Below are 23,753 nucleotides of genomic sequence, written 5' to 3'. Positions count from 1 at the left end.
ACGTTTACAAGGTGTGCATTTTTATTTTTTTTTATATTGCTGCCTTACCGCCTCACACAACCGCATGAAGGGTTGAAGGAGGTATCGGGGGGAGGCGTCCTGCTCTTTCCACGCATACCTCCCCAACGGAGCACAAGCACAAGAAGGAGAAGGAGAAGGAGAAGAGACGTTTACTATAACTGCTGTTGCTGCAGTTCTAGGCAGGACCAGGCAGGGGACTAGCAAGCAATGAACAACTATCAGATTTACGATGAGGTAGGTAAAGGCCGTTTTAGTACCGTCTACAAGGGGCGCCGAAAAAAAACAATTGAGTACTATGCAATCTCCTCCATTGACAAGTCCCGGCGGCAACGCGTACTCACAAACGTGCGTTTTCTTCGTTCCGCAGATCACCGACGCATGGTCAAGTTTCACAATTGGTATGAAACAAACAATCACCTGTGGCTCATCACGGAATTGTGCGTTGGTGGCGACATGCGACAGGTGTTAAACTGTCACAGCCGACTCTCTGGGCGGGCAGTGCAGATGTTTGGCACTGACATCGCGGAAGGCCTTATGTACATTCACTCCCGTGGTGTCGTTTACGGCGATTTAAAACCGTCAAACATTCTGATGGACTCCACCATGACAATGCGGTTTTACGACTTTGGGTTGTCATGCGACTTTAACGCCGTGCGTGGCGAGGGAACTGTAGGCACCCCGCTGTACATGGCACCGGAACTGTTTACAAAGGGGGGTGTCCCATCTATGGCCTCCGATCTTTGGTCATTAGGCTGCCTCCTGTATGAATTCGGTGCCGGTAAACCGCCGTTTGACGGCTCAGACCTCGCCTCCCTTATCACAAACATTATGATGGAGCCCTTTCGCCGTCACGAGACTCTCTCAGAGGAGCTCAATAGTTTATTGGAGTTGCTTTTTGTAAAGGATCCGCAACGACGCGCGTCATGGAGCGATGTTGTTGCACACGACTTCTGGGAGGGCAAGCTGCAGCTTCCCACGACTGCGTTTCCGCCTCAGCCCGCCTTTGAGAGCTGGATGCAACGCAGAGCAGCTGCGGGTGCAAGCAGTCACTTGTCAATGTCTGAAGATGAAGTGAAGAGACACGTGGAGTGGGCCGTAGAGAATGCCAAGCGTAATCACACTATTGTGCAGTTTGCCAGCGAAGGAGGGCCCTCAAAGTGTCCCACGATAACGGAGGAAGTGGATTTACAGGATCATAGTGCAATGGCTGACGCAGCGGTTGAGGGCGCTGGCGCCGCATCTCGCATGGATACTCAGGCAGACGGACGACAGCTGACGGCTGGGTCAACTGGCGTTGCTGTAGGTGCCACACCTTCTCAGTTTCTTCGCGAAAAGGAAGGCATCCAGAGTGAAACTGGCGTTGATGTGGCAAGCGATAACCGTACCGCTGCCACCGATGCCAGCAGCATTGCATGTGTCTCTGTGGGTGTGGACGGGTTAGAAAACTTATACTTGGATAAATTAATGATGCACGCCTCTGACGCTCACATTCGTCCACTCGTGATGAACAGTCGCATTGAACGGTTTGTTGAGCAAAAGTACGACCCCGGTACACTGGGATTTGGACCCCCTACGAAGGCGGAGCTAAAGACTTTCAATGAACAGCAGCAGTCTGACTTCATTAAGATGATCTACCGAGCCCTTTCTTCTTCGTCACTGGGCTATGAAGAGAAGTTAAATGTTCTGTGCTATTTTGAGACGGTCTGCATGGATGCACCGATTGCAAATTTTATTGTGAATAGCTCCATCATGGTGCTTTGTCTTAAGATGGTGGCACAGCGGAAGGCGCCTTCGAACTACCGCGCCACGGCGGCCTCTATCATGGGTATTCTCGTGCGTCACGCCACATTTATTCACACTGATCTTGCCAAGGCGAACATTCTCTCCTCCATCATTGAGGTCTACGGCGGTGAGGATAGCCCCCGGGTGAAGCGTAAACTAGCAGCGTGTTTGGGGGAGCTTCTCATTTACATCGCCGTTCAGCGGGAACGCGATCGAAATGTTTGGGGGCTCAACCCCACCGCCACACTTAACGTATACCTGTCTGTATTGGGGGATGCAGATGACGTGCTGAGGCACTACGCTGTTAAAGCGATTGAGAATTTAGCGTCGGTGAGTGATCCAACTGTTGCCCTCAAAATCTTTGCAAAGCCTGAGGTGTTGACGGCGTTGTTGGCTGTTTATGCGCTTCCACCCGCGTCTGGTCGCAGCGAGCACATGCGATCAAGTGCGGCGTGTGCGGCACTAAAGTTGTCCGCACTGAGGGAGGATCTTATACCGGTGGTCCTGGAGTCATCACACCTGAAGTTGAGGTTGTACGGTGAGGTACTCGCGGATGCGACGGCGCCGAAAACGGCGCAGTCGTTGTTGACATTTATTAACATGGCGATTGTAAAAAGTCTTGTGGCAGTACGGAACCCCATTATGGAACAGTGGGGAAAGGAAGCGGTAAACATCTTTTCTAGCTCCCGTCTTTCGCGAGAACAGGGAACAGACCTCATTGAACGTATTAGCAGTGTCGCAGGGGCGGTGGTAAGCGGGCTATGCACGGGATGCGACTACGCCTCTGTCGCTGTGAAAGGCAAAATGTTGTTGTACATTGTCCTGCTAGGATGCATGGATGAGAAACTGCTTTTGAGATTTTTTTCGAATAAGCTCATTGGTTGCATCGATAGCGTTGTGCGGGACAAGGATTCCTACGTGCAGCGGTGTGCAGCAAGCTTGACGTGCTACTTGGGGGCTTTTTTAGAGGCGCGCTTGGCGGCCATGGCGGAGGGGTCCTCGTCTGGTGCCACTACCGCCACCTTGAATGCGGCGTACAATGTCTTGACTGCCAGAAATCTTGGCATGATGGTGGAGTTACGTGAGAATGTTTTTGTTAGTCTGGGTGCCTGTCTGGAGAAGGCAATGTCGTCGCCACGGTATGCGGCATGTGAAGAAGAATTGAACAAAATAGTAGGACTTCTCACACAGAGCACTGAGCGTGTTCTGAAGCATCGCCGTGCTTTGGTGAATGAGCTATTTCCGATCTATGTGCGTATGCTGGGCGGTTCTGACGTTGAGCGTCGCTTCTCGGCTCTGCGTACGCTAAGTGCCTTTGTTGCACCCCTCGCTGATGCATCGGGTCTAGTACGTGAGGAGAAAATTATGGAAGCGGAGAAGTTGGACCAGTTGACGCGGGCCGTCGCGTCCTCGCTCCCGGAGTTACTGAATGAAAACGAACCTATTCCCATTCTTGCCCTGCGTCTGCTTGCAACGTGTGGCGAGCGGCGGTCAAAGGCGTTTGCCAGCATTGCCACAGTGGAATTAGCAGGGGACCTGGTGCGCTATATGCTGCGCTCTAAGCAAGGCAATCTCTCTGTGCCACTGCAGCTGCTGCTCTTTCTGGTGGTGCAAACAGAGCGGATGGCGGAGATCATGGATTATTTGGCAACGCAAGAGTTTTTCACGTCAGTCCTTTTGAAGACGCTGACAATGGCCGTGACAAAGGATATCGATCACCTCCTGGAGCCTTGCTGTGAACTTTCCGCCTTTTTGTTAAAGCATGCTGTGAACCACACAGTCTCTCCCATAGCGCAGCAGTGCCTACTTCTTCTTCCACAACAAGGCATGGAATCCTTGTGGTTGCCACTTTGCGCCTCACCAGTGCGCTCAGCTGCTGAACATGCCGCTGCATGCGTGTGCTACTTTGTTCATTTGTCACCGCTGGCCCATTACGATCTTCTAACGACAGAGAGTCTGACCCGCTTACGGGAAATAATCTCCGACACACGTGGCAATCCCACCGTTGTGGTTTTTGTGCTTCGTGCCTTGCGGTACTCCTGCGAGCGCGGTCGCAAGCGCGACGTGCAGCGGGTATCAGAGTGGCTCTCAACTGTACTGAGGGCCATTGCACGCGAAGAGGACAACGACAGGGAGTTGTCTGCGGAGGCCACAGCCATTATGGAGCTCATTGATGCCTAGAACGGGAGCCGAAGGAAGGAAATGTGCTGGGTGATGCATACACTCCACAACACCCACATACAACGGCGATGCGTAGAATTGCTTAGGTAGGGCCTAAATGTGTCACTAAAGGTGGGATATATGGATATGCAGGAATAGGGCACCCACACAAGCAAACATTTTTTTTTTTTTTAGAAGGTAAAAATAAGCCAGGACAAGTAACAACAAATCTGTGTGGCTGTTAGCCTTACCATATTGATCAAGCTCAACTTAAGAAGTGAAGTTATGTGTTACGCGGAGAGAACATGTCTGGATGTTACATCCACCCTCTGGCTTCTTTGGTTTCTTGGTGTTTAAACGCTAGATATTTGCTTTACAGGCTGTGGGTGAGGTTTGTTTACCGTATTCCTTTTTTCCCTGCCCTGGTGAGTGGGGCCTAAATGCAAGAGTTGTAGGTCTCTAAATGGAGTTTTCCTGTGGGCTTTAGCGCTAGAGGTGCGGGGAAAAAGCATTGTTGTTGTTGTTGTTTGTGTTTGTGTTTGTGTTTGTGTTTGTTGTTTGTTGATGTTGATGTTGGTGTTTTATGTCCTTATTCTTCTTATACTGAGATCGCTGGTAGTATTTGCTACTGCCAGAGGTCACCTCGCAGAGACCCTTCTCTCCTCTCCTTCTCATACGCTTTTTTTCGCGTGCAAGTGTGCCTTTTTGTTCTTTTGAAAGTTTTCCTTTGCTTCTATTTGGGAAGATCGAGTCTTTTGGTTTTCCGCACACCAAGGACAGGGCATTGCTGATGCTTCAGCACCACCTGCGTCCAGACCCAAAGCCGCCCGCAGGGAATGCGCAGGGGGAATTCAAGTCGCAGCAGGCGTCGCCAGCGCGCTCACATTGGCTAGTCTCTCAGAGGAGTGCTGCGACGGATGGGCATGTTGGCTGGTTAGCGGAGGGGCGAGCCCCAACCTCCCCCCGCTCCCTTGTTGGCATAAGTGCAACATACAAGGAAACGGCCATTCTCTTCTCCGATGCGCAACAGGCAGCCTTTGAACCGAAGGTGCAGGTGCCCTTTGCGCACCAGCGTGGCCGCATTCCACGCAAAATCGAAATAGAGCGGCGGCGGCGGCAGTATGAATTCCACGATGTACAGCATCTTGTAGAGTTGGCTGGTTTGACGTTACGGCAGCTTGCAAGGAAAGACAGTCAGGAGCTGCCACTGGAGGTTTTTGACGACACCTCCTACGACTGTCGAAATCCTTCAGAGTGGATGGAGATAGCAAGTCAGAACGCAAATGAAAAAGGTCGCTACTTACCCGCCGAAGGCATCAAAGAATGCAGAAATGGAGATTTCTGCATGCGGCCGTGTCGCGTGATAGCCTGGGATGCAGGTAAAAATGAACTCACAGTCCTATGGGGCGCAACCCCAGTGGCGGATGAGACGCCCGTCGTGGTACCGCGTTTCTTTGTTCGTCTGCTGGCAGAGGATCCTATTGTCTACGTTCAGCGTCTTGTTAGCGCACAGCAGCAGCGGGCAAAGGCGATGGCGTGGATTCGGTATCGCCTCTGCTGTGATGCCATGCCACTAGAAGGCTTAAGTGGACTTGACAGCGGACTTGGGGCACGTCTGCGCCACCTTGGTACTGGCATGCCACATCTAAGCAAGGCGGTTTTTCCCGACGTCGAGGAGCGGGTGGAGCGTCTTATTGCTGAGTTTACACTCGCATGGAAGCGGAGTCACAACCGCATTCTCCTGCAGGATCGTATGCAGCGTGACGAGGTCCTGCAGCGGATGGTGGCCAACGCCACGCAGATGAGTCTGCAGGAGTTGGTGCGTGGGCCGAATGTGGCGATTCAACGAAGTGAAAAAGGGGAGCGCGATACGGTGATTCCGATTCACAATTTTGACTTTGAGGAGCGTGAACGTTCTTTTACGTTTTCAACATACTACACGCAGCCCGAGGTTGTGACCGCACTGACTGGTGTGCGAAGTGAATGTATAAAGGTTCTCGAGGGCAGCCTTTTTAGCCTTCCAAAGGCCCGCCAGATGCAACTCGCAACGTTTAAGAAGCTACAGCAGGAACACATGACCTCCATGGCAAAGTACTTCAAGGGAGAGTGGACGGAAAACATCTGTGACGTGATTCGAAAAAGTTTTGCTTCCGCCGGAAAGGGATGGCTGAACATTCAGGAATCGAAGCAAGACATTTACGAAATGTCTAAGCTTAAAAAGTTTTTTACCACCGTAAAGTTTATGATGGAGGACACCTTATTCTCCCTTGTTTACACATCACTGCAAGACTTTACCGTCTTCTTTGAGGAAGTGTCGGAGTTTACGGTGAATGTCATTGACATGAATCACGTAGAGAACAAATGGCCTGGTAGTGACGCCGACGATTGCGTTGAGAAGCAGCCACTCTTCATCATTGGCCTTGCGGAGCAGGATGGGAGCTTCACCTACTCCATCTCCTTTGAGGACTTTGAGGAAACCATCATTCAACTCTTCAATGATGCCATCTACTGCACTGACGCCACCCCACAGGTGGAAAAGTTTGTCATGTCACAATACTTTTGGCGGCGTGAGGGGGAAGGGCCCTTTTTAGACTCCGTGAAGCAGGGGGAAGAGCACGTTGTGCTGCTGCGACAGCGTGTACGTAAGGCACTGCAAAAGTCCATGCAGCCCTTGCGAGATTACTTGCAGACGTACGATGAACTTCTTCCACTTATACGACTTGACAAGAAGGAGTTTATCACCAATTACGAGCAGCAGGAGCACACGATGGAGGATATGAAGGATGAAATACGGCAGCGCCTTAAGGCAAAGAAAGTTGTGGCGCAGAAACTGCCGGCGTATATCACCGTTGGTAACTACGTTGTTGACTGCCAGTCCTTTGGGCAAATCATGGCAAACAAGGAGCGGGACCTCGCCAAGCTCATTATGGATCTTATCTGCAAAATGGCCAAGAGCAAGACCACCTACATTCGTGACGAGTTTACAAAAATTGTGCGGACCGTGGAAAAACAGCCGCAAAACCCAGAAAAGCTGTATGAGCTAAAAAATTTTATTGCGAACACACCAGAGCGTGTCGCCGAGCTGACTGTTGACATTGAGGAGATGCGACAGTTTTACAACATTCTTGATGGTTTTCAGTACGAGTTGAGCGACGATGAGTCCCGGCAAAAGTGGGAGGCCATCGCGTGGCCGCGGCAGCTGGCGCTTTGTATCCAAGACACTAATAAGCAGCTTGAGAAGGTGGAGGAGGAGTTGCATGCGCGGCTGCTGAAGGAGGGTGAGGAATTCAGCAAAAAGGTTGATGGCCTGCAGCGTGTTGTGGCAACCTTCTCCAAGTACACGGACTCCTCCGAGGCTGAGAAGGTGGCTGCCATGGTTAAGATGAACAGCATTGAAATCCGGAAATGCATTGAGGAGGCTCGCTCCATCAACAGCGATCAACGGCTCTTTGGTGATAAACTGACCGATTACCGCAATGTTTTTGACCTCGAGAAAGAATTTAAACCATACAGTGACTTGTGGTTGACAACGTACCAGTGGCAAGACTGCTATCGTCGTTGGCACGCAGACCCGTTTGACTCGCTTGACCCCGACGAAATTGAGAACGTGGTGATGAGTGCTTTTAAGACCATGACGCAACTGGCCAAAACATTCAAAGATAAGAATGCCACACTGAAGATTGTGGAGGAGATACGCGCCAGGGTGGAGGAGTTTAAGCCTTGGGTGCCTGTGGTAACATCCTTGCGTCAGCATGGCATGAAAGAGAGACACTGGAAAGGCCTCTCGGAGAAGTTGAATATGAATCTTGTGCCGGGCGAGACCATTATATTGATGGACGACATTGAACCACTGCTGTGCCACAAGGAACTCATTGTGGCTCATTGCGAGGTTGCTGGAAAGGAGGCACAAATTGAGAAGTGCCTGAAGGACATGCGTGCCAAGTGGGAGACCCGAATGTTTGTCATTGAGCCCTACAAAAAGACTGGGACGTTTATTGTCAAGGACGCCTCGGAGATTGTGGAGTTTCTGGACGAGCATCTAAACCTGACACAACAACTGCAGTTTTCCCCGTTTAAAGCATTCTACGAGGAGTCAATCACGGACTGGGAGCGATCGCTAAACCTCATTTCGGACATTATAGAGCAATGGCTGGAGTGTCAACGCTCGTGGCGGTACCTGGAGCCCATCTTCAGCTCCGAGGATATTGCCCTGCAGCTCCCACGCCTCTCCAGATTGTTTGAGCGGGTTGATAAAACATGGCGCCGGATTATGGGAAATGTTAACCATCAACCGAATGTTTTGGATTTTTGCATCGGGACGAGCAAACTACTTGAAAGTCTTCGGGAGTCGAACCGTATCTTGGAGGAGGTTCAACACGGTCTCAATGACTACCTGGCGGAGAAACGTCAGACCTTCCCACGGTTTTACTTTTTGTCCGATGAGGAGCTGCTTGAGATTCTCTCGCAGTCGAAGGAGGTGAAGCGCATTGATACACACATCAGTAAACTGTTTGAGTTTATTAGCCGCCTGGCGTGGAATGATAGTGTAATCACTGGATTTTTTAGCGCGGAGGGGGAACACTTGCCAAGCGTGCAGCCTGTCATACCGGATGGGAATGTGGAGGTGTGGTTGCAGTGGGTAGAAAGTATGATGAAAAACGCGGTGCATGAACAGCTGCGGCAGGCCTTTTACGACTACACCAGGACCCCGCGACGACAATGGGTATTGCGGTGGCCCGCGCAGTGTGTCATTGCTGTCGCGCAGATATTTTGGACGAACGGCTGCGAGACTGGGTTGACCCACCAAGGAGGCGTGGAAAAGTTCTTTGACACCCTTGAAACCAAATTGTATGAACTTGTGGACGTTGTGCAGTCACCGCTTAAGTCACGCGAAAGAATCAACATGGGAGCTCTCATTACTGTGGAGGTGCACGCAAAGGATACCGTGGAGTTGCTGAAGCGCAACCAAGTTAGCTCTGTGCACTCCTTTGATTGGATGAAGCAACTGCGGTTTTACTTTGACCCTGAAGATGAGTTATGCCACATTAAGCAGGTGGACGCTCATTTTGTGTACGGCGGCGAGTATCTTGGTAATACAGGTCGCCTTGTTGTGACGCCACTCACCGATCGCATTTACTTAACACTCACAGGGGCTTTGGCGCTTTGTCTTGGTGGGGCTCCTGCGGGGCCTGCTGGTACTGGCAAGACTGAGACAACAAAAGACTTGGCCAAAGCGCTCGCAAAGCAGTGTGTTGTGTTCAATTGTCAGGAGGGTATGACGTGTCACTCTATGGCAAAGTTTTTTAAAGGTCTTGCATGGGCTGGCGCATGGGCGTGCTTTGATGAGTTTAACCGTATTGATGTGGAGGTGCTCTCTGTTGTGGCTCAGCAGGTGACAGATCTTCAGCAGGCCTGCCTCACAAAGCAGTACCGTATTATCTTTGAGGACAGCGAGGTGGTTGTGGATCCCACTCATGCCGTCTTCATCACAATGAACCCCGGCTACGCCGGACGTACTGAATTGCCAGATAACTTGAAGGTTCTCTTCCGCCCAGTGGCGTGCATGGTACCAGACTACGCCCTCATTGGTGAGATTCGTCTGTTTTCGTATGGCTACAAAAAGGCGCGCAGCCTCGCACACAAGATGGTGATGACATTTAAGCTAAGCTCGGAACAGCTTTCATCGCAGGATCACTATGACTTTGGTATGCGTGCGGTGACTACAGTCATTTCTGCTGCTGGGCTAAACAAGCGAGAATGCCCAAACGAAGAGGAGGATTTGTTACTGCTTCGAGCCTTACGTGATTCCAATGTGCCCAAGTTTCTTGTGGATGACATTTCGCTCTTTGAGGGAATTATCAGTGATTTATTTCCTGGTACAAAGCTTCCCTCAACGGACTACGGCGTTGTTGTAGACCTTCTTCGACAAGTTGTTACGGCCGATAAACTTCAACCTGTGCCTGCCTTTATTGATAAGTGTTTACAGCTTTACGACATTACAATGCTGCGTCATGGCCTGATGTTGGTGGGTCCCGCTGGAAGTGGAAAGACGATGGCATACACCGCCTTGCAGAATGCCTTGTCGGAATGCGCCATCTTGCAGAGCAAGGGAAAGGATGTTGGTTCAAGGGAGTACATGAAGGTCTACACTCATGTCTGCAACCCCAAGGCTGTCACGATGGATCAACTGTACGGCGCGTATGATGAGAATGGGGAGTGGAAGGATGGTGTTCTGTGTGTTCTCTTCCGTCGTGCCGCGAAGTATGGTGATGAGGGGGCGCAGTTAGGTAAACACTGGGTGATGTTTGACGGCCCGGTTGATGCCCTCTGGATTGAGTCCATGAACACAGTCTTGGATGAAAACAAAAAGCTCTGCCTTGTCTCTGGTGAAATTATTCAGATGAACCGTGATATGACGATGATGTTTGAGGTGGAGGATCTCGCCGTCGCCTCACCCGCCACCGTTTCGCGTTGTGGTATGATTTACATGGATCCAACAGCATGTGTTCCGACGTACGCTGTTGTGCAGACATGGAAGGATTCTATTCCGGTGTTTCTCACCTCGCAAAAAGACTACCTTGCGGATCTTACTAACATGTATATGGATGAACTTGTGGAATTTGTTCGGGCCCACCTTGAAGGAGTATGTGCCGTCAACAAACGTTTGTCTCGTGCACTCCTTTTTCCGCGTTATGAATGGCTACATCCAGTCCTTTTCGGTGCCTAAACCGCCGCCTGGTCAACCACCACTGAACCCAGAACGTGAGGATATTCTTGCAGAGTGCATCACCCCATTGTTTTTTATGTCTGTTATCTGGAGCATTGGTGCCACGTGTGACGAGAACAGTCGTGAGCAATTTAGCAACATACTGCGTACCGTGGCTCAGCGTAACAACCATGCTGATTCGTTGCCAGCTGAAGGAAGTATCTACGACTACTGCTTTGTCTACTCCGCCTCACCCGAGGATGAGGTGGAGCCACGTTGGGTGCACTGGAATGACCTCTGCGAGAGGTGTGACATTGGGCGGATGACAAAGTACGAAGACGTTATGGTGCCTACAATAGACAACACACGCCAGAAGTATGTGCTGCGGCACCTGCTGATGCAAAAAGCAAATGTGGTGGCTGTTGGCCCGACTGGCACTGGCAAGACGGTCTCTGTGAGTGATCTTGTACTTGGTGGGCTACCAGACCGCTTCCTTGGCCTAACCTTTACGTTTTCACCACAGACAAAGGCGGGCGTGCTGCAAAACTCTCTCATGTCTAAATTTGACAAGCGCCGTTCCCACGTGTATGGTGCCCCCATCGGTAAGCATTTTCTCGTCTTTATTGATGATGCGAATTTGCCACAAAAGGAACGCTACGGCGCCCAGCCACCGTTAGAGCTGCTGCGTCAGTTGTTGGGTCATGGTGGTTTCTACGGTTTCACAGGTGGCATCCGATGGAACGCTATCATTGACACATCGTTTGTCATGGCGATGGGACCGCCAGGTGGAAGCCGCACACAAGTGTCAAACCGTCTCATGCGTTACCTCAACTATGTGTCGTTTCCCGAGATGTCGGAGGTGTCAAAGCGGACCATTTTGAACACGATTCTCACAGGGGGTCTTCATCAGCGTGGTGTGAAGGAGGAACTCATTGAACTTTCCTCCAAACTCGTGGAAGGCACTCTACGGGTCTTTGGAAACTGCCGCAAAGCCTTTGTACCGACGCCATCCCATGTGCATTATTCGTTTAATATGCGTGATGTGATGCGGGTGTTCCCCATGATTTTTGCCAGTGACGCGAAGAGTGTGCCGAACGAGGAGGTGTTGGTGAAGCAATGGATGCATGAGATGCAGCGTGTGTTCTACGACCGGCTCATCTGCTCAGAAGACCGTGAACAATTTATTGCCTTTCTCAATGAGGAACTCGCAATGTTGGGCTACGAGGGTGGGTACCACGCGTTGGTGCCGGAAGGTAGACTCATCTTTGGGGACTTTATGTCTGATCATGACCGAAGTTACAGTCAAATTGATGACATAAATGTTCTTGCTTCCTTCTTCAACGAACAACTAAACGCCTACAACGACGCCAATGAGACCGTTATGGATCTTGTGCTCTTCCTTGATGCCATTGAGCACGTTTGTCGCATCACCCGCGTACTGGGTTTGCCAAATGGTCACTGTCTTCTACTGGGCATTGGTGGTTCCGGCCGTAAGTCCCTGACCCGGCTCGCGTGTTTTCTCATTCCCGACATGGACGTCTTCACGATTGAGTTTACAAAGAACTTTGGTGTAAAGGAGTGGCATGAGTCGCTGGCGACATTGTTGCTGGACTGCGGAAAGAACGAGAGAAAACGCACCTTTCTGTTTTCAGATACCCAACTGGTTCACCCCACACTGATGGAGGATGTCGCCGGGCTCCTAACCTCAGGCGATGTACCTAACCTATTTGAAGACCAGGACATTGAGCTCATCAACAACAAATTTAAGGGTGTGTGTATGAGCGAGAATCTGCCAACGACAAAGGTGTCGGTATATGCAAGGTTTATTAAGGAGGTTCGAACGAACCTTCATATTGTCTTGGCATTTTCACCTATTGGTGAGGTGTTTCGCAGTCGAATACGTATGTTTCCTTCATTAATTACCTGCTGTACGATTGACTGGTTTGCAGAGTGGCCTGGTGAAGCACTTCTCTCCGTGGCTAATGCTCAGCTGTCCGTTGCAAACTTGGATATTCAGAATGAGGAGATGAAAAGTCTCGCTGAGTGCTTTAAATCAATGCACTTGTCTGCGTCGGAGACAACGGAGCGCTTTTTTGTGGAGACACACCGTCGTTCCTATGTGACACCAACGTCCTACCTTTCCCTGCTCAACAATTACACGGTTCTTGTGGAGAACAAACGACGATTTGTACTGGAGCAGTGCAATCGCCTGGAGAACGGACTAGAGAAGTTGTACGATACGGAGGAGCGTGTCGTCGAGTTGGAGAGTCAACTGAAGGCGCAGCAGCCTGTTCTAGAGAGGAAAAAGACGGAAATTCAGGAGATTATGGAACAGCTACGTGTGGATCGCAAAGATGCCGCGGAGAAGGAGGTATCGGCGCGGCAGGAAGAGGCCGTTGCGACGGCAAAGGCAGAGGAGTGTTCCAAGATGCGCCGGGAATGTGCGGATCGATTGGCGGAGGCTGAACCCGCCCTACAGGAGGCGGTGAAGGTGCTATCGAGGATTAAGGCGGCTGAAATTTCCGAGTTGAACAAGTACCAGAACCCACCCAAGGGTGTACAGTACGTGATGGAGGCCGTCGCACTGCTGCTCACGTTTGGAAACTGCCCACGAGAATTTTATACGGGACCACCTGGAGCCAAGAAAACCCCAGATTGGTGGCTGTGCGCCAAGTCGTACATGAAGAATGCGAATCAGCTGCTGGACACGTTGGTACCGCCCCCTGAGAAGGGTGGCTTTGACCGCGAGGCGATGGATATGCCACTTATTGAGAAGGTGAGGGCGTATTATGATAACGAAGAGTTCCTGCCGGAAAAGGTGAAGACGGTCTCCGTGCCATGTATGGCGATGTGTCAATGGGTGCGTGCAATGTACAAGTGGTTTTTTGTGAATCGTGAGATTCAGCCCCTGCGTGAGAGACTTGCGGCGGCGGAAAGTGAATTGCGACGTGTCAACGCAGCTCTCGCTAATACACGCATGAAACTGGATGCTGTTGTTGAGGCTGTGGCGACGCTTGAGCGGGAGTTCACGGAGGCTGTAGAAACACAGATGGAGCTTGAAAACGAGGTAGAGGAGATAAGTCAGAAGCTGCAACGTGCTGCCCGGCTTATTGACGGCCTTGGTGGCGAGAAGGTGCGATGGATGGAGCTCGTTGAACAATACAGGGCACAGCGGGAGTGTATATCGGGGGATATGTTGGTGGCTGCAGCCTCAATTGCGTACTGCGGCCCCCTCACCGGTCCCTACCGTCGACATCTCCTTGATGCATGGGCTGGCATCCTCGCCAGGGTCGGCATCAAGACCAGTGAACACATGGACCTCGTCGCCACCACTGGGGATCCTGTGCGGATACAGGAGTGGCAAGTGTGTGGGTTGCCAAAGGATTCACTTTCTACGGAGAATGCCATCATTCTCACAAATGCACGGACGTGGCCGCTCTTAATTGATCCACAGGGGCAAGCGAATGAGTGGATTCGAAATTGGCACAGGAACGACAACTTGCAGGTTTGTAAGGCCTCGGAGGAGAAGTTCATGAAAATTGTGGAAGGTGCCATTCGTCTTGGCCTTCCGTGTTTACTGGAAAATGTGGGAGAATCTCTTGACCCAGCGTTGGAGCCGGTGCTGTTGCGTAATGTCTTCCTTATTGGCAGCACACCCCACATTCGTGTCGGGGACTCCGCGATCCCGTACGATAGAAACTTTCGTTTTTACATGACGACGAAGCTTCCAAATCCCTCCTACACTCCAGAGACTATTGTGATGGTGTCTTTGTTGAACTTCTTTATTACACGCAGCGGGTTGGAGGATCAGCTGTTGGGCAAAACGGTGGAAAAGGAACGCAGTGATTTGGAGCAGGAGAAACAAAAGCTGATTCGGGACTCCGCGGAGAAGAGTCGGGAGCTTAAAGAGATGCAGGAGAAAATCTTGAGTATGCTAGAAGAGGCGGAGGGTGACATTCTCGACCAGGAGGACCTTATCATTGCATTAGAAAAGAGTAAGCTCAAGTCCACGGAAATTAAGGATGATCTTCGACGGGCGCGGGAGACGGAGAAGACGATTGACGAAACTCGAGATAAATATCGTCCCCACGCATATCGTGGCGCACTACTTTTTTTCTGCGTCTCGGAGCTTGCCATGGTGGATCCCATGTATCAATTTTCCCTCCAGTGGTTCATTAACCTGGTGCTGCTTGCGGTAGACAAAACGGAGCCGGCTGAAGACATCGAGACACGTGTCAACAACCTAGTAGACTACTTTATGTACTCCTTCTACACGAATGTCTGCCGTTCCTTGTTTGAGCGTCACAAGTTGACGTTCTCCTTTTTTCTCTGCACCTCCATCCTGCAGCAGGAGGGCAAACTTAACGGCGACGAGTATCTTTACCTGCTAAAAGGGCCAACAAGCCGAGGAGGCACCGCGGCAAACCCTGCCCCAGAATGGCTCACCGACAACTCCTGGAATGAAATTCAATTTGTCAGTGACAGTCTCCCTGGTTTTGCAGGGTTTGCTCAACACGTGTCTGAAAATTGTGAACACTATAAGATGCTGTTTGACAGCTCCTCGGCACATACGTACCCCCTCGTGGGTGAATGGATTGAACGGGAGACGAAGCTGCGGCGTCTTATCATTACACGTTGCTTCCGGAAGGACAAACTTGCACCAGCTATTCAGGAATTTGTGAAGTTTTTCATGGGGGAGCGGTTTATTCTTGTTCCTCAGTTTGATCTTATGGATGCATACAAGGACAGTACATGCCTGACACCACTTATCTTTATCATTTCGCCAGGCTCGGACCCCATGAATGATCTTCTGCGCTTTGCGGAACAAATGCGGATGTCGAAGAAGATGGACAAGGTGTCACTCGGCCAGGGACAAGGACGCAAAGCGGAGGAGCTACTGAATAACGGCCGAGAGCGTGGTCAGTGGGTGCTTCTGCAAAATTGTCATTTGGCAACCTCATGGATGCCAACCTTGGAGGCCATTGTGGAAACCTTTACTCCTGAAACCGTGCGAAAGGAGTTTCGTCTCTGGCTGACGTCGATGCCGTTGGAGTCGTTCCCTGTTTCTGTCCTGCAAATCGCTGTGAAAATGACTAATGAACCGCCCATGGGGCTGCGTGCAAATGTGACACGATCGTATTACGGCCTCACCGACGAGGATTTAGATCACGCGAGCAAACCTGATGAGTTTAAAAAGATGGTTTTCGCACTTTGCCTCTTCCATGGCGTGATTCAGGAGCGTCGCAAGTTTGGCTCCTTGGGTTTTAACATCGCCTACGAATTCAATGATTCCGACCGTAACGTCTGCCTCCTGCAGCTTCGCAAGTTTATGTCTCTCTACGACGAGGTTCCCTTTGACGTGCTAACCTTCCTTACATGTGAGATTAACTACGGTGGGCGTGTGACGGATGACTGGGACAGACGCTGCATGTTGGCTCTCGTAAAAACGTTTATTAACCCCGATGTGCTAAACGATGGTTACGCTTTCTCGCCCTCCGGGTTGTACCGCACCATTGAACCATTTGACCGACACCACTACCTGAATCTTTTCAGCACCTGGCCGCTGAATCCGGACCCAGAGATTTTTGGCTTACATGACAATGCTGACATCACATGTGCACAAAGCGAAAGTGCCAATGTCCTTTCCACCATCTTATCTCTCGTCTCGCGTGAAGAGTCGGGATCATCACACATGAGTCGCGAGGAGGTGCTAACACGGACGGCAAAGGGCATCCAAGAGAAGCTGCCCCAGATGTTTAACGTACAGGATTTTTATGCAAAGTATCCTACACGGTACGAGGAGTCCATGAATACTGTTCTTGTTCAGGAGGCTGTGCGGTACAATCGTCTTCTTCGTTTTGTTCGCACCAGTCTCGCGGAGTTTTCCAAGGCGGTGCGAGGTGAAGTCGTTATGTCAGCAGAGCTTGAGGCAGTTGGGTCAAGCTTTTTCATCAACGCCGTCCCCGCGTCATGGGTTGCCTTGGCGTATCCATCCATGAAGCCTCTCTCGAGTTGGGTTGACGATTTGGTACAACGCGTGCAGTTTATTCAGTCGTGGTACGACAATGGCGTGCCAAAGGTTCTCTGGATGGGCGGATTCTTCTTCCCCCAGGCGTTTCTTACTGGCACACTGCAGAACTATGCCCGTCGCACCAGCGTCGCCATTGACTCCGTTTCCTTCGCCTTTGAGCTGCTAGAGGAGAAGGATTTTTCCCAGGTGGAGGCGCGTGCGGAGGGGGCCATTGTGTACGGACTTTACATGGAGGGCGCGCGGTGGGACGCTGCGATGCGCACCCTCGCAGAGTCGCGACCAAAGGAGCTGTACGTGGAGATGCCGCTCATTCACCTGGACCCGCGGGTCGACCACGTCAACGACCCTAAGGATTATGTGTGCCCAGTGTACAAGACGCTGACCCGCGCCGGCACGCTGAGCACCACTGGACACTCAACGAACTTTATTTTGCCCATTTGCATTCCCACCGACCTCGAGCCGGAGCACTGGGTGAAGCGAGGCGTGGCGTGTGTGGTGTCTCTGAACTTCTAGAGGCTTGCACGCGGACGCGGCTTCAGGTGATTTACCCACCTGATGCCCTATGCACATAAATACCTTTATTTCTGTATGTTTGTGTAGTTATGCATGAATGCAGAGATGACAAAAAAAAAAAAAAGAGAAAACCAATGAAACAAACCACAGAACGAAATAAAACCATGAGGAATGGATTTCATGTACATGATGGGAGTGTGCGAGCTAAAAAGACGCATATCTCAATACCGAATTACACGAGCAAAAAGGATTGAAATATTTTGCCGTGTGGCACGATTGTTGCTCCTACTGCTTTTCTCTGCAGGTTATAACGTCATTTGAAGCCTTTCTTTACCCTGTTCTTTTTCCTTACTGCTCTTCACACACACAAACAAACAAACAAGTTTGTGAGGAGAAGGTGAAAAAATGGTACAAAAAGGCTTAAAGAGGAAGTCCCGTGTAAAGAGTGACGGTGCCCTGCGCAAGTACGTTGGGGATTCAAAGAAGAAGACGGTGCACAGCAAGCGGCGGAATACGGTCGAGGCGAAGGCACGGGCAAACTATGTTTCCGCCGTCGAGTCGCACATGGCCTCTCGCGTGCCATCCGACCAACGTGGGCGTCTCAAAGTCGTGAAACCTACTGCTGGACAGACGCAGCAGAAAAAAAAGAAAACATGACGAAGCCGCTGACGAGGGGCCGCAAGCGCAAGAGTGCAAAGAAGGCGTAAGGAAAGGTGCTTTCAGGCAAGGGGATGATTGTTTTGGCTGGAGCATCTTTCACATGTGCATACTGACAACAGTAGCCGCTTCGTGAAAAAGAAGGGAGGGAGTCACGCGGGCATGAAAGGGGTGAAGCGTATGCGCATGTGACAAGTGTTTGGCTGCGTGCCGCGCTCTTGAAAAGAGGAGGCGGGATCTACGCATACACAGTACGCCTATCGATAGACGTGTGTCCCTCGGTGCTTGGCCACATGTGCGGCACAACGAGAATGGTTGCTGCGTTTACGGTGAGTACGTGTGTGGGTAGGCCTTTCAGCGACGAGGAAAGTCAAATGCCCGACAACAGAAGTTGTTTTTTTACTCATTTCTTCTCATTTCTTTTTTTTTTGTTTGCCATTTTCTCTGGGTGGTGGTGGGGTGGGGTGGGGGGGCACAACACATTTTGGTTAGGGCTTTTGTACGCCCCAAGCAGTGGCGGTGAAACAAAACACCCGTACACACACACGGCAAGAAAATTGGAAGCATGAGTCAAAGCAGAAAGAAATTAGTTAATAGGAAATCACTGGCTCCTTCTGCGGGGCACCGCCATTTGTGGTTGTATCGTTTTTGTCAGGAACTCTGTCACTTCGTTGCCCGAGGCGTGAAGCATTATTTATTGCCAGGCAACGCGCCTAACGACGACGACGGCACCTCCATTACTGCGTACCGTGATGACGACTGCTTTGGCTCTGGAAAATAGGAAGTTGCGGAGGTGTATACAGGAGTTAGAAAAGGAGGTGAGTTTCCTGCGGGATCAGAATTACAACATTCAACGCGTGAATGACACATACCGTGTTAAGGTCTTACAGTACATTGAGATGGTTCGTTTCAAGGCGTGCGGGGAAGCCTTGCCGGCCTTCGCAACTACCGACGATCTAGAGGGGTTTGTAAACCGACTGCGCACTCATGACATCATTTACTCGCCTTCGCAACTGCAAGCCGAGGGCTTGACGGAGAACGCCCCTGCAAAGGGGTTATCGACTCGTGAAGGGGACGACGGTCTCATGCATAGCACCCGCTCCCTCTCCCGTGCCACCAGAGAAGGGGAGGGAGTGGGACGCGGTCCGGGCAACGGCAGTGGCCCACGAAAGAAGGCGTCCTCTTCCACGGAAGAAAAGACGCGGGCGAGTAAATCAGCCACTGTGCAAAATGCTCAACGCGCCACCATTGCGAAACTGACAGCTGAAAATAATAAATTGGCGTTCTTTGTTGACACCCTCCGACTGCGTGTTGCCGCCGCCGGGCGTTTGAATGCGTCGCTGGAGAAAAAATGCCGTGCCTTGGCATCGTCGCGGGGGCGCTGCCAGAAGGACGACATGGGGGACAATTCTCTCCGCTCACCACAACTGCAAAAGCAACTGGATAAGTTGCAGGAAGAAAATGAACAACTTCGCGTCGGCCAGGATCAAAACAAGTACCTGTCTCAGGAGGTCTCCCACTACAGGACTCTGCTTGAGCAGCAAAGCAAGAAAATGGAAATCCTCTGCCAACAGGAGTCACTGCGTCTTGAGGAGATGCGTGACATGAAGAGGAAGTTGGCCAAAGCGACGGCGACGCTTCAGACGATGGGGACGGCTTTGCGCTTAAGTAAGGTTCGTGAGAAGAGGGCAGCCACCGCGACAGAGTCATTGCAAAAGAAGAATGAAAAGGAAGAGCAGAGGCGACAGATGCAAGAGCAAGGTGTGGCTAGATCTGAAATACAGCTGAACTCCTTTGCATTCATTGAGCAGGTGGCAAGTGTGATGGAACAGCATCACTCTTTGTTGGGTGAATGTATGCTCGCCCACCACTCCCTGTGCGTCGTCTGTTCTTGCAGCTTCTCAGACCAAGAAAGGACGGATGCAATATGTGCCTTGGGCGACGGATGTAAAGAGACTGAAACGGAGTCTCTTTTTGAGACTGTGTCCCGCCTAACAGGTTTGCTAAAAGTCTGGAAAAGTAAAATGATGATATCCACGGCCTCTGCGCGACGTCAGCCCTGTTAGTTGTGAGCAGCATCGATACTACAGTCTACAAGCAATCGAGAGGTGTTGAGGGGTATCGTTGTTTGGATAATTCAGCGAATACAGACATGGGTCCAGGTCTACGAAATTCGCGTCAATTAGTCGCAGACGACAGTGAGGACGCCGCGATGGACGGCGGGGAGGAGGACTCATCACTGTTGAGGAATTTCATGCAATGTGAGTTGCAACCTCTTCAGCGTTGTGAAGAGAGAAGCCATTCCCAAACGAAGGATGCGGTCACAATGACCGTGTTTCCAGTGCAGATTGGCATAACACTTGGTCGCAGTTTGCCTGTTTCCCCCCGCTTCATTCGAGTAGAACCACTGTAAACCATCTCCCCCCATTGATCAGCGTTGCTGTTGGAGCAGGCTCTGAAGATGAGGAAGGCATACTTATTTTGCCAGTGGCCTGTGTGGTGTTTACGCCTGCAGCGGTTGATAGCTCAGTTGGGGTGACGTAAGCGTGTGGAGAGTTGTACGGATATGATGGAAGGTCTTGGAAGCCACTCATGCAGGGAGGTAAATTCACGTAGTGACGTTTCGTTCACTTCAACACGCCCGCAGTAGCGATTGTAATTGTGTGTGTGTGTATGTGTGAGTTTTGCTCTAGCTTTTTACTTGTGATGAGTCCCCTAACCCATAAAGGCGAAATGTATGCCATGCAGATTCATGGGTGACACAGTTATCTAATAGTGCCAACGACACATCCGCATTTAGGGCAATTGCAATGTCCTGATTGTGTGACAGTCTGTTTTGATGTTTGTGGTGGAGCTGCTGAGATCATGGCTCCCCACACGCTTAAAATAATAATAATTATAATTATTACTGTGTTAAACTCTCTTCTCCGCATTTTGGCGGTGTTATCGCACAAACACTTCTCTTCTTTGGTCATTTTTGTATTTACTTGTCACCGTACTATTTTATGCTTTTCTGTTATTGTTGCTTTTGTCCTTGATTCACTGCTTGAATCGTCCTTTTCTTCTTCTTCTTTTTACTTGTGGGTAGCTGTTGGCGGTTTCTTCTTTTGTGGAGCGTGGGTGGGTGTGCCGCTGGGTAGGGGCGGCTCTGATAAGTTCGTCTGTGTGCTCGCACGAGCCCCCCTCCCCCCACTTGTTTGCACATAATAGCGGGAAAAGCAAAAAAAACAGGAATAAAAAGGAACCGAAAGCACCAAGCTGCCTCGAAAGTTGTTTTTTTTTTTTTTTGTGTGTGTGTATTCTGTATAGAGAAGAAGAAAAGGTCAAAGCGAGACGGGCAGCTCTTTCAGTGCGCCAAACGATGGACGCCTACGAGATTGTCAGTGTTGTGGGAGAGGGCCGCTACGGCTTTGTCTACAAGTGCCGGTGTAAGTCCACCGGAGCCATTTGTGCCGTCAAGCGCTTCAAGGAGATGCATAGAAATGAGTATGCCATGCGTGCGATGATTCGGGAGTTACGCATACTTAATATGTTGCGAGGTGAACCAAACGTGGTGCAACTTACACGTGCGCTTCGTGAAAAGGGGAGGTTGTATTTGGTGATGGAGTACGTTGAGGCCAACCTACTAGATGTCCTTCGACGGAGCTCCTCCGGTGTGCCGCTGTCGCAGCTGCGGCAACTTCTCTTTACTCTGCTTGTGGGGGTGCGTTCATGCCATAGCAATGGCATTATTCACCGTGATTTGAAGCCTGAGAACATTCTTGTGCGTTATGGTTTCTCATCAGTCGTGTGCGACTTCAGCGTCTCACGGGCGGTAGGGTTTCCCCAAGCCGCAACGACAACGAGTGGTAGTCTTCTGGAAACACCAAAGGGACAACTGCCACCACTTACGGAGTACGTAGCGACACGTTGGTACCGAAGTCCTGAAATGTTACTGGGGGCGCCGAGATACAGCTATGCCTCTGATATATGGGCGGTTGGGACTGTCATGGCGGAGCTGGCGCTGGGTGAGCCACTTTTTCCAGGTAAATCCGAGGATGAACAGCTTACCCTTATTCGGCAGCGGGTGGGTGAGTTTCCATCCTCTATGATGCAAGGCAGTAGATGTATTTCCATGGCGCGGGCAGAACAATCAGCACAAACCAAACATTGTAAAACGCGGGCAGAGATGACAGGAGACTACCTTGGTTGCCAATATTGCGAGGTGCTTGGGGAGAATGGGTTGAGTCTTCTTCGTTCGCTTCTCACTATAGATCCGAGTAAGCGATTCACGGTGGACGAGGCGTTGTCGCATCCCTTTTTTGAGGGGATGGCGCTGAGGTGCGTACCGTCTCCGCGCAAAGTTAGTCTCAGCAAGCCGACGTCTACGACCGCTGGTCCTGCGCCTTCTCCAAATGCGGCAACAAACTCGGTCGTCCGTGTCGACGGGTGTGATAAGTGGTTTGACCTCGGTGAGGGAAAACCTGTGCGGCTGGAGGAAATTGAGCCTTTTCATAGGGCCGGTACGGTGGAGCCGCGGGTGCTCCCCACGCTTTCGATAGAGGTGGAAACGACGCACGTATCCCCTTTCTCCAGAACGAGAATAAATGCGGACGGGGCTGCGGCCCGTTTGACGGGCTCCTCAATCGCGTCCTCGTGCACTGACGGCTCCGCCAACGAAGAAGCGTCGGAGAACACCAACTCACCTACAAATTATGCTCTGCGACTTCCGAACATTTCTTCAAACTTGTCGTGTTTTTTACTTGACTTTTCACCTGAGTATTACTCCTCGTCCTCGTATTTTCCCATCATCTCCAAGACGGCATCGCCACTGCGACCGTTAAATCATTTGGCTTGCACAAGCGGCCTTAGCAGCACGCGTTTGGGTCACATGAGACCTCCAGATATAAAGAAACGCGTCAGTTTTCCAGTGTCTTTCTTGCCCCAAACACTGTCTAACGCCAAGAAGAATGATAGCAGCAATTTTAATGCTGAGAATCCTGTGGAATGTAATAACAAGGCACAGAATACGGGAATAAAAGTGCCCCGTCAACTCACCCTGAAACGGAGGGGCCGACTGGTGTTTACCACCAAACCATCTGTGGATGGCTTGTAACTGTGCAGTACGTGGCTGGGGAACTCTTTTTCCACCTTATTTTGTTTTCATTTAGGCTTCCATTTCTTATTCTCACTTTCTTTGTTGGTTTATCTTGTGTTTATTTGGTCCATTTTGTAACATATCTTTCTCTGCGTAGTGGTGCACGTGAAGCACAACATCTTGTGGAAGTACAAATGAAGCAAGTTTCGCAGTCACTCATTTTTTGGGGCAACGTACGAATGGTGGTGGTGGTGGAGATGCCGAGGCCTGGACGATTTTTTGCTTCTGCGTCTCCCTTTTCAACAAATGTGTAAACAGCAAAAATGTACAGGTGTGGGACGGCTGTGAAAAAGATAAACTTGAAAATGAAAGTGTTGTCATGTGTGTAGTCCTTTTTTTTTTGTCTGTTGTTGTTCAAACGATCCCCCTCCCCCACTTTCAGACACGCACGTCTGTCTTTATTATTATTATTATTATTATTATTTTGTGTCTGCTCTTTTTGTGTGTTTCCAACCCGCCCACACTGTTTTTTTTGTTTGTTTTTGTTTTGTATCTATCTGTTCTGTTTTTACTCTCTGCTGTGAACAAAAGGAGAAGTGTTTTTTTTTTTCTTACTTTCTTCTTCGTTCTACACAGTGAAAAAAATTCAGATGTTGAAAGCTGCTACTCTTCTTATGCTGGTGTCCACCGAAGAAGACGAGACGGGAAAATTCCACAATGAGAAGAAAAGTTAGTTTTGCCGTTTTTCACTCACTCTACTTCATTGTCTCCGTGAGGCGTGTTTGTTGTGCGCGTGTGCGTGTTTT

At 50.5% G+C, this 23,753-nt stretch overlaps 5 protein-coding genes and 1 pseudogene across 5 annotated transcripts, besides 11 other annotated features; all 6 read left to right on the top strand.

Annotated features, from left to right (window-relative positions):
* Window positions 1-228: 228 nt before the first annotated feature.
* Window positions 229-3,984, top strand: TraAM80_00821 (putative protein kinase; the record flags this gene model as incomplete). Its single annotated transcript, XM_029377887.1, has 1 exon — window positions 229-3,984. One exon carries the CDS (start codon window positions 229-231, stop codon window positions 3,982-3,984), a length of 3,756 nt encoding a protein of 1,251 aa, XP_029242290.1.
* A 490-nt stretch (window positions 3,985-4,474) lies between these two features.
* Window positions 4,475-4,487: a microsatellite.
* Window positions 4,488-4,525: a microsatellite.
* Window positions 4,526-4,563: a microsatellite.
* Window positions 4,564-4,753: 190 nt separating this feature from the next.
* TraAM80_00820 (dynein, axonemal, heavy polypeptide 1) lies at window positions 4,754-10,690 on the top strand (the record flags this gene model as incomplete). The annotated part of the gene is made up of 1 exon (XM_029377886.1): window positions 4,754-10,690. One exon carries the CDS (start codon window positions 4,754-4,756, stop codon window positions 10,688-10,690), a length of 5,937 nt encoding a protein of 1,978 aa, XP_029242289.1.
* A 76-nt stretch (window positions 10,691-10,766) lies between these two features.
* TraAM80_00819 (dynein, axonemal, heavy polypeptide 1) lies at window positions 10,767-17,213 on the top strand (the record flags this gene model as incomplete). Its single annotated transcript, XM_029377885.1, has 1 exon — window positions 10,767-17,213. One exon carries the CDS (start codon window positions 10,767-10,769, stop codon window positions 17,211-17,213), a length of 6,447 nt encoding a protein of 2,148 aa, XP_029242288.1.
* A 110-nt stretch (window positions 17,214-17,323) lies between these two features.
* Window positions 17,324-17,375: a microsatellite.
* A 197-nt stretch (window positions 17,376-17,572) lies between these two features.
* Window positions 17,573-17,595: a microsatellite.
* Window positions 17,596-17,618: 23 nt separating this feature from the next.
* On the top strand, window positions 17,619-17,918 carry TraAM80_00818 (hypothetical protein; annotated as a pseudogene).
* Window positions 17,919-18,316: 398 nt separating this feature from the next.
* Window positions 18,317-18,343: a microsatellite.
* Window positions 18,344-18,622: 279 nt separating this feature from the next.
* TraAM80_00817 (uncharacterized protein) lies at window positions 18,623-19,936 on the top strand (the record flags this gene model as incomplete). The annotated part of the gene is made up of 1 exon (XM_029377884.1): window positions 18,623-19,936. One exon carries the CDS (start codon window positions 18,623-18,625, stop codon window positions 19,934-19,936), a length of 1,314 nt encoding a protein of 437 aa, XP_029242287.1.
* Window positions 19,937-20,530: 594 nt separating this feature from the next.
* Window positions 20,531-20,553: a microsatellite.
* Window positions 20,554-20,752: 199 nt separating this feature from the next.
* Window positions 20,753-20,776: a microsatellite.
* Window positions 20,777-21,231: 455 nt separating this feature from the next.
* On the top strand, window positions 21,232-22,965 carry TraAM80_00816 (putative protein kinase; the record flags this gene model as incomplete). The annotated part of the gene is made up of 1 exon (XM_029377883.1): window positions 21,232-22,965. The coding sequence occupies one exon, from the start codon at window positions 21,232-21,234 to the stop codon at window positions 22,963-22,965; it is 1,734 nt and encodes a 577-aa protein (XP_029242286.1).
* A 440-nt stretch (window positions 22,966-23,405) lies between these two features.
* Window positions 23,406-23,431: a microsatellite.
* A 40-nt stretch (window positions 23,432-23,471) lies between these two features.
* Window positions 23,472-23,517: a sequence feature (A-rich).
* A 208-nt stretch (window positions 23,518-23,725) lies between these two features.
* Window positions 23,726-23,753: part of a microsatellite that runs on past the window's edge.

The sequence above is a fragment of the Trypanosoma rangeli genome, assembly GCF_003719475.1.
Source record: "Trypanosoma rangeli strain AM80 chromosome Unknown Tra_15.4_contig_00015, whole genome shotgun sequence".
NCBI lineage: Eukaryota > Euglenozoa > Kinetoplastea > Trypanosomatida > Trypanosomatidae > Trypanosoma > Trypanosoma rangeli.
This window is presented reverse-complemented; position numbering and strand designations above follow the sequence as displayed.